This window comes from Lytechinus pictus, chromosome 1 (genome assembly GCF_037042905.1).
Source record: "Lytechinus pictus isolate F3 Inbred chromosome 1, Lp3.0, whole genome shotgun sequence".
NCBI classification, from domain to species: domain Eukaryota; kingdom Metazoa; phylum Echinodermata; class Echinoidea; order Temnopleuroida; family Toxopneustidae; genus Lytechinus; species Lytechinus pictus.
The window spans coordinates 20414132-20422951 of NC_087245.1; the positions used below are offsets into that span (position 1 = coordinate 20414132).

Below are 8820 nucleotides of genomic sequence, written 5' to 3' on the forward strand. Positions count from 1 at the left end.
ATTTGTGAAAATTACTTTTGTCTTCCAATATCACATTATTCTCGTGTCTATTTGCAGAAAATTTGACAATGCTTTTATACCACTTAAGATGTATGCTATTTTTCATCCTTCAAAATACTGCACTATGTTTAATGAGGTTGGCATCCCTGATATGAGCGCTATATTATTATTATCGCTATTTTCATTATTATAAATAATATATTATTAATATCATTATAATTGGTGTCTTTCTTTAGATCTTTGAGGATGCATACAAGTCTCAGGTCAGTTGTGTGGTGGTAGATGACATTGAAAGATTGCTTGGTAAGTTTACAGCTATCACAATATATCAACTCATAATAGTACAGAGGTACCTAAGCCTATTAAAATTGATTGAATTCTAAGCACTTACATTTAAACTAAAACATTGCATATCTTGGCAAGATATGACACAATTACTTTGAAGAAATTCCATATGAATGCTTGTTGTTTAAGAGCATATTTTTTGCGGATCCAACCAAATGCAATAAACATGAATTTGTAGATGATTTCAACCACTGTTTATATTCTGTTTCAATTTTCTCAGATTTATACACATGTCTTATGTCTGATTTATCACTTGAATACTTGTTCTTAGTATTTCATTATCATTTATCTAATTTATCACTTACATATTTGTTACAGATTATGTTCCCATTGGACCTCGTTTCTCGAATCTGGTATTGCAAGCTCTCCTAGTACTCTTGAAGAAAGCCCCACCTAAGGTAAAGATGAATTTCACTTCATGTTGTACCCTGTCTGTGATTGATTTTGACAATGATTGAATTTGAATATTTACATTGTGTAATGAATGTATTAAATACATTAATTAGGAATATACATGACAACATGATAAATGAATGAAATTATTTCTTTTAATACCATATTATATGGGGGCCAGGTATGTGCGCGAAGGCTTCAAGATAAATGAAAGTAGTTGCACTAAACACTGATTTCATGAGAAAGTCACTATGTAAAACTAAATTTTAATTTTCATTATGACCTTACATCTAGATCTGGTACAGTTTCGTAAACTGATATTTTTGAAATCATGAAATCTAAGCTGAAAAATGGTCACACCGAAAATACCCAACACATGTAGGCACATTTGAGACAGCGTATTATTGTTATTGCTTGGAAAAAGACCCAACTAATCGCTTGAATGTCACGCTCATTTTGCTGATTTCTCAGCAATTACACCATTTCTTGCAGAATCCTTTGGTACATAATTTTTATTCATACTTACAGACACTTGGGTGGTCATTTTATTAGATTCTGTAAGAACTCATTTTGAAACGTTACCACAACTGGCATTTATCTGTAATGATTCATATTTGAAATCGCCAGGGTCGTAAGCTGCTTATCATCGGTACTACGAGCAGCCATGATGTACTAGAAGAGATGAAGATGACTGACATATTCAATACCCAGATCAGAGTACATAGTCTTACTACAAGTGATCACATTGTTAAAGTATTAGAGGTAGGATATACCATCTTATGTTGTCTACTGTATATACATACACCTCTCCTTATTCTCAACCACAGGTGTACCAAAAGCATTGTGAAAAGTCAGCCGTACTATATATGGTTTGAGTGAAAATGGATGATCAAATGTCCTGACATTTTTATAACAAAGTGTTTTATATAATTACAAACCTTCCATCATCATCTAATTACAAAACCTTGTGACCCAAAATTCTCTGCAAGATTAAAAAAATATATAATGTATGTTGACGTTGATAGACATTTGCAGATTCCATTAGCTAAAAAGTGATTGAAAGTCCTGTTTCACTTGCCATTATGAAATTTTATGGAGACATAGTATGTAAGTTTATAAAGAACATGAAATGCCCCTTCTCAACAATAAGAAGAATCAGTCTGATTTTCCAAAGAAGCAAGAAATTGTATTCAGCTTAAGTGAGTATGTAAATATTGTTTTAAGGTAGTCTTATTTTGTTACTTTTATTTTTGACCTAATACTTGTATTTTACATGGATAAATGTATATTTCTTTTATTTGTTGCCCTCTTAACAATGAAAGACTATATCAGAGCTTTATGATATTAATTGGTTAAAATATTATTAGCGTATAGATTATTTTGATAACATATTTTTCATCTTATCACTGTATCAGGAGCTGAAAGCCTTCACGCCTGAGGAAAGGGAAAGGATCAGGACCAAGACCCAAGGCAAATCCCTCCTGATTGGTATCAAGAAGCTCCTAGTCCTCTTAGAGATTGTCAGACAGACAGAACCATCCTACAGAGTACCCAAGTTCCTGGCGCTGATGGAGGAAGAGGGAGGGTAAGTTACACCAGGAGATTGTTACATCAATATTTACCATCTGACAATTTGTCATGTATGACAACTAAAACACAGACGTTGTTGGATAAAATTTCTGATTTCCTTTCATAAAACAATCTCCTATTTTGCGTTTCATCAGCAATAGTTGTTTTACAAGTTTTTGTGTGATTTTCATGAAAAGAAACTGATTCAAATCAATTGAAAAAGATACATTAGTTGCTTTGAAACATAGGCATTTCTTATTAGGTTTTTTTCTTTCCTAATTTCATTATGAATGAGATTAAATATAAAAAAAGGGGGCAAAGTGTCAATGAAACAAAATAAAATATATATTGTAGACAAATTAAAATTACAGAAATGGCTTTAAAAAAAAATACATTTCAGATGCAAACTAAGTAGGATTTAACCATGTACAATGAAACCAGCTAGAATTAAACAAATTTGTAATTCATCTCTTTTTGTTTGCTTTCTTTCACTATTCAGGTTAGAGATGTCATAAAGATTATTTCCTGTAGATACATCATTCATGCCATCATTTGTGGTCAAGAAAGAGAGATAAGAAGAATTTCACCCAGAGGAGGAACAGAGACGGAACTAGCAGAAAATGTGGCACTGTGGGTAATCAAAGGAGACCATAATGAACAGCCTGGACCCTGCCAAGGTGTAGAATAGTGCTGAGTAGGACCGTTAGATTGATGCTGCTTGTATACTTAAAAAAGAAATGTTCATTCCAGATTGTCAACCACTTTGAAGTTATAAGAAAATATGAAATACATCTATTTATAGAAGTGTAATGTGCATGAGTTTGTCAATAATGTGAGAAAGATTAAAAGCTGTCTTCTTATCACTCTTTGCAAGAACTTGCAAGTATATTTATGTACTTGGAACATTTCATCATGCAATTAGTATTGTAAAACAATTTCTTTCTGTTTTGAAAGTATGGGTTTGAAAAAATGTACAGAATTAGTCAAAGGAATTCACAGAAGAGCCATTACAGTCTTTCCTTTATCTATTCAGTCTTCTTTTGTCAGATATTTCATTACTGGAGAGTCAAAGTTATGTGCAAGGGTATAGGAAAGGATCTGCGTGTGCGAAAATGATCTCTTGCAAAAAAAAAATCTTGCCTGATATGTATTATCATCAAATGTTTTAGAAATAAAGTTGGAAACAAATGAATTACGAATGTGATTGGTTCCCTTGCATAATGAACATCGCTCTAATTTCATTCTTGTGGTAAGTTAGGATGATGCATTGGTATTGTGTGGGAATAGATATTTTGTGTTCCATTTTGAAGCCAGATAAATAAATAATAAATAATATAAGATTTGTATAGCGCACGTATCCACCTTGCTAGGTGCTCAGGGCGCTCCTTTATTACCCTGGCTAAGCTAGTCTACTGATTCTGGTGTGCACAGCAGACACGCATCCAACAAAAAAGTTGTAATTTACACAATAGTTTTGATATTCAGAATTCATGTGTCCAGCATTGAAATCTTCTACTAATGAATGTCAGTCCCACTTGAATGTTTATTGCAAGTTTTGCACATGAAAGCCAAACCAAAATTTATAATGGAATGGTAGTATGCAGAAATATTTTGTAAATGTCATCAACGTTCTGTAGCTCTTTAAATATCCCAATATTGCATCCATCAACAGAAGTACAGATTTTGCATATTGTTTCTTAAATGATTATTGCTATGTGGATTTTAAAAACTAATCCCACAGTGTGTGCTTGTGCATCATTAAAACAATCCACACCATATCCAATCCAATTCAAAGGTTGTTTGATATAGCGCCTTTTCCTTTCGGTTATCCTAGGCTGCATCTACAGCTAAGAAAAACAAAAGAGGCGAGAGATGTATGAAATTAATCTAATGAAATTAGATAAAATGTTCAGTGTTTCCAAGAAATGTATGTCTATGTTGTTCATAGAATGGAAAGATAGATTTTCAGATATTTATAACTTCATATTCATAATCTTATTGACTTGTGCTATTTGGTACAAAGTATATTCAAGCAATTATAAATTTATCAACAGGATTAGATGTTTACACAGATGTCTATGCTATCTATTTATACTTGCATTTACACAGCAATAGAAATGATATATCATACTACTAATGTAACAACGTAATATTCCCAGTATCAACTATTTTCTCAGCTTGTTGTTGATAGCATTTCACCTCATTTATTACTTTTTGTGACATATTTTTAATTATCATTTTGTTACTGTATTGCATTATATCAGTTAATTTTCATCCCAGATATTTGTTATCGCTCATAATACATGTACATGAGCAGTTAATGAAAATGCATTATATATCTTTTTTTAATTTCCAATGAAATACAAGACAAGAACAATAAAATCAAGATTGGCTGAAACAATAAATTGTTTTTCTTTTTACGAAAGGGAGTCAAGAAGAAATTCCACTATCCTACAACATAATGAAGATGTGTAGAATGTGATATCCAACTAGATTATTTTGCCAATTGACTATTGAAGTTTTGCATAGATGATGTGTTGTTTGGTCATGTATAATGTGGTATCTCATTTTTTAATCATTTCTACAGGACTTTGAATTATACCTCAATTATCTTTCTGATAATTTCCCGCCTTCAGTGGTTTGCTAAATATGCTAAACATACTGTATACATCCCTCATTGTATTGCTACAACAATAATCCCTTGTAGAGATTCATTTATATGGGAAGATTTTTTTTTTTTTTTGCTGAAAAAGTGTTAGAATATGCTATTCAATATGTATTTGCCATTAGGCATAGTTAAATATAATTATTAATTATTTCTACAGGATTGAAAATGAATATATCTTCATACTATTACTCAGCTTTTCACATTCTTTTTTTCATCTTCATATAATGGGTCATGTTGATGTACTCAGTATGTTTGTTGAATCATATTCCAGCTGTTATGCACTCTAATGCAGAAAGCTTAATGTTTAATATGATTTCATTCTAGAACAGTCTTGGAGTTTTTAAGAAAAGAAAATCATTATCTTATGCTAAAAATATTCATTTTGATTTGATAAATTGTGTGTAAATTATTTGTGCATGATTACTATTTATGAACAAAAAGATATAGACTGTCATGCATGTATGTGTATATGCTATCTTTATATTGTAAAGAAAAGCATGTTTGCTATGAAAGAATTGTGCTTATAACAGGGAGTGTAACATTCCAAAGTACATGTATGTATGATATTATAATTAGAATTTACTATGAAATGGTAGTTTTCTATGTTTTCCCTTCCTAATAATCTTGAATATTTAGTCTTTTTACCACTGAAAGTTTTCTTCAGATTGTGTGTATAGTATGTCCAGTATTTGCAAACTTTGTAATATCAGTTTCTATTTAGTGCTCTTTGTAACTTGTTTTCTTTCTCTTATCATTTACCGTGCATTTTATGGATTTAAATTATCAGCAGCAAGATCTGGTGTTCTAAAAGGAACACCGAAACAAGTTGCTTACAATTCTTTTTGTTGTTTCATGTATTCATTTCTATTTACATGAGCATAGAAGTATTATAATTTATCAATGATAATTACCTGGAAGAATTTACCTATGCATTCATGTTGTGATTTATCCTTTACATGCATTTTTTGATATAGTATTTAAAAAATAGTTAAATATGTAGGCTATACTATGTGAGAGTGTGACTCTGATCATTACTAAATGATTAATCTCTGGTCAATTTTACTTACTGATATAACCCATTTATAGGGTTATACATTTACCTTCCCATCCCTGGAGGCCAGAATTCTATTTAGCACTGAAAATATATTTCCTTACTGTTTAAAGGACATGTCCACCCCAACAAAAAGATGATTTGAATAAAAAGATAAAAATTCAATAAGCATAACACTGAAAATTTCATCAAAATCGGATGTAAAATAAGAAAGTTATGACATTTTAAAGTTTCGCTTAATTTCACAAAACAGTTATATGTACATTCTGGTCGGTATGCAAATGAGGAAACTGATGACGTCATCCACTTACTATATCTTTTGTATTTTATTATATGAAATATGAAAAATTCTAATTTTTTCTTGTCAAGTGAAAAAACAATTAATTTCTCCCTGAACATGTGGAATTAGCATTGTTTAATACTATATGGTTCAGTCAAGTTGGTCCTTATTGTCAAATCTGTAAAAAATGAAATATTGTATAATTCAAACAATAAAAAACAAAAGAAATAGTGAGTGAGGGACATCATCGAGTGTCTCATTTGCACGTCACTCAGTTGTGCATATCACTGTTTTGTGAAAAATAAGCAAAGCTTTAAAATGTCATAACTTTCTTATTTTACATCCAATTTTGATGAAATTTTCAGCATTATGCTAGTTTGATTTTCTCTATTTATTTAAATCAACATTTTTCTGGGGTGGACTTGTCCTTTAGTGATTTTCCAAAGGATGGTTTTCGCAAGCTATGCAGCACCTCAAGTTTGCTATCACTTTTTCCCTCATGATTTCCACTGTTTTTCTTTTTCAATATGTTTGGCTTCCATTCTTTGATGGCACAATCCCTCTGGGGAACTGACTCCAGATTGATCAAAGCTGTTACGTTGTTACCAATGACCAATCATTGGTCGGTTTGGAGTTGGTGTCGTTGGTATGACTGTAGCATAAGCGTAATTTTGAAACCGAGTGCCCGGGAATCACAATTTTGGTCTCAAAAGTTGCACGAGACTTGAATGTAAAAATCAGTGAGCAACGCGGTAAAAAAATTTGTGCGGCGGATTTATCACGAAAATGTCGAGGGGGGGCTGAATCAGCCCCCCTCCCAGTCTTCTTAGGGTTAATGTACATTCTTAAAACACTGGGATAGAACAACCAAATTAAAGAACAGCCATATATGGCTACATGTGTAATGTTCACAAAGTTGACTACCTATTTTTGTTTAAAAAATAACATGGATGTCAGATCGGATCAGACCTTCATTAAAAATAGAAGAATTATAGAACTCAGTAGCAAGCATATTAATTCACAAATATAGGATACTATGGTATTTGATTTTTGTACATTTTTGCCCTGTTCCAACCTTTGTTTTATAAAAGCAAGTCATTAGATATTTGCTTAATGGAGTAGCTTCTTTGTGCAGATTTCAATTGGATCAGATCAGTGCTGTGGTGCTAGAGTTACAATCATTTACTCAAGTCACTGATACATTACAACCCTGGTAGGTGTTTCATAAAACTGTAAGTTATGGTTGACTCTAGGAACAACTGGTGACCCTTTCTTGTGATAAATGATACACCAGATATTTTATTGATGTTGTTAGTTTGTAAAGGAGACGTGATGGCTCAGTTGGTAGAGCGGTGGCTTCGGATTCCGGTGACCCGGGTTCGATTCCCACTTGATGCGTTAGTGCCCTTTGGTAAGGCTTTAATCCTCATGAGGACATTAAGCCGTCAGTCCTCTGGTTGCTTGCTACCAAGCTTTCATACCTTAGCAATCAGGTACAAAATCACCACCATTTACCATTTAAAGTCGCTCATAACTTACAAACAGCTTTTTAGAAACACCCACCTGGCTGAAGATCCAATCAGTAATTAAAATTGTTTCATGATATCTTTTTGTTGAAGTGATATCACAGCATTATTCCTTTCCACGGAAATTGAAAGCGGTGCAACATGATAAGACATGCAGACAAGGATAGACATGCAAGATGCAGAGAAATTATAGTACCTTGTGTCAGTTTCATAGATTTATTTACTGAATGTTAAATACCAGCTGATGAAATAGCAGGGGATGGGGAGTTCCATTACATAAATTTCTATACATCCTTAGTCATTCTAGAAATATACTTTTTCATACTAAGATGAAAGGAAAAATAAAAGGAAAAATTGCCAATTCATGAATTCTGTATATGTAGTCAAATCAGATTTGATTCTTAGATTTGATTCTTACCATTCATTGTTAATATGTCATTTATACTCAGTCTGTAGTATTGTTACTGAACTAACCGCATTAAATATTCCTTTTCTACCAAGTGCAATATTGCTCAATATGTCCATGTAGAGAGGAGATTAAAATGTGTGTCCTTGGAAAACCTTTACTTGCTGAGTCTCAAATTTGCTTTATTTCACTTCTTCGGCTTCGATTTACATACAGTAGAGATGCCATACAATTATAAGACGAGATTCCTGGAACAATAAAAAAATACCTAAACTCGTTATAACAGGATATGTAAAATCTGAGACCCATTCCCTAAAAATGTTGTATATTGTGGTAACTTTGCCATAATGTCAACTAGCATGGAAACCTTGATTTTGATTAAGGCGAATTACCATGTTGTGTACAAACAATAGTGGCAAAGTAACTAGTCATATTACTGCATGAAATGGGCCCAGGTTCAAAGCACATGTACACTTCAATTTAATTTAATTTTATTTTATTAGTCTATGATATATAATAGAAAAAAATGCTCCACTGGCTTTTACTAAAAAAAATCACATGTGGACCTGACTATAAGAAAAT

General features: G+C 32.2%; 1 protein-coding gene across 2 annotated transcripts in view; it reads left to right on the forward strand.

Moving 5' to 3' along the window:
- Positions 1 to 8398, forward strand: part of LOC129259085 (vesicle-fusing ATPase-like) — a 35810-nt gene extending 27412 nt beyond the window's left edge. For both annotated transcript variants that reach the window (XM_064097837.1, XM_064097842.1), the window contains exons 21-27: positions 237 to 303; positions 664 to 743; positions 1366 to 1500; positions 2154 to 2323; positions 2807 to 6144; positions 6740 to 6987; positions 7137 to 8398. In XM_064097837.1, the coding sequence (XP_063953907.1) occupies positions 237 to 303; positions 664 to 743; positions 1366 to 1500; positions 2154 to 2323; positions 2807 to 2822 (468 nt within the window). In that variant the 3' untranslated portion in view covers positions 2823 to 6144; positions 6740 to 6987; positions 7137 to 8398. The remainder of the gene's footprint in view (positions 1 to 236; positions 304 to 663; positions 744 to 1365; positions 1501 to 2153; positions 2324 to 2806; positions 6145 to 6739; positions 6988 to 7136) is intronic.
- Positions 8399 to 8820: the final 422 nt, after the last annotated feature.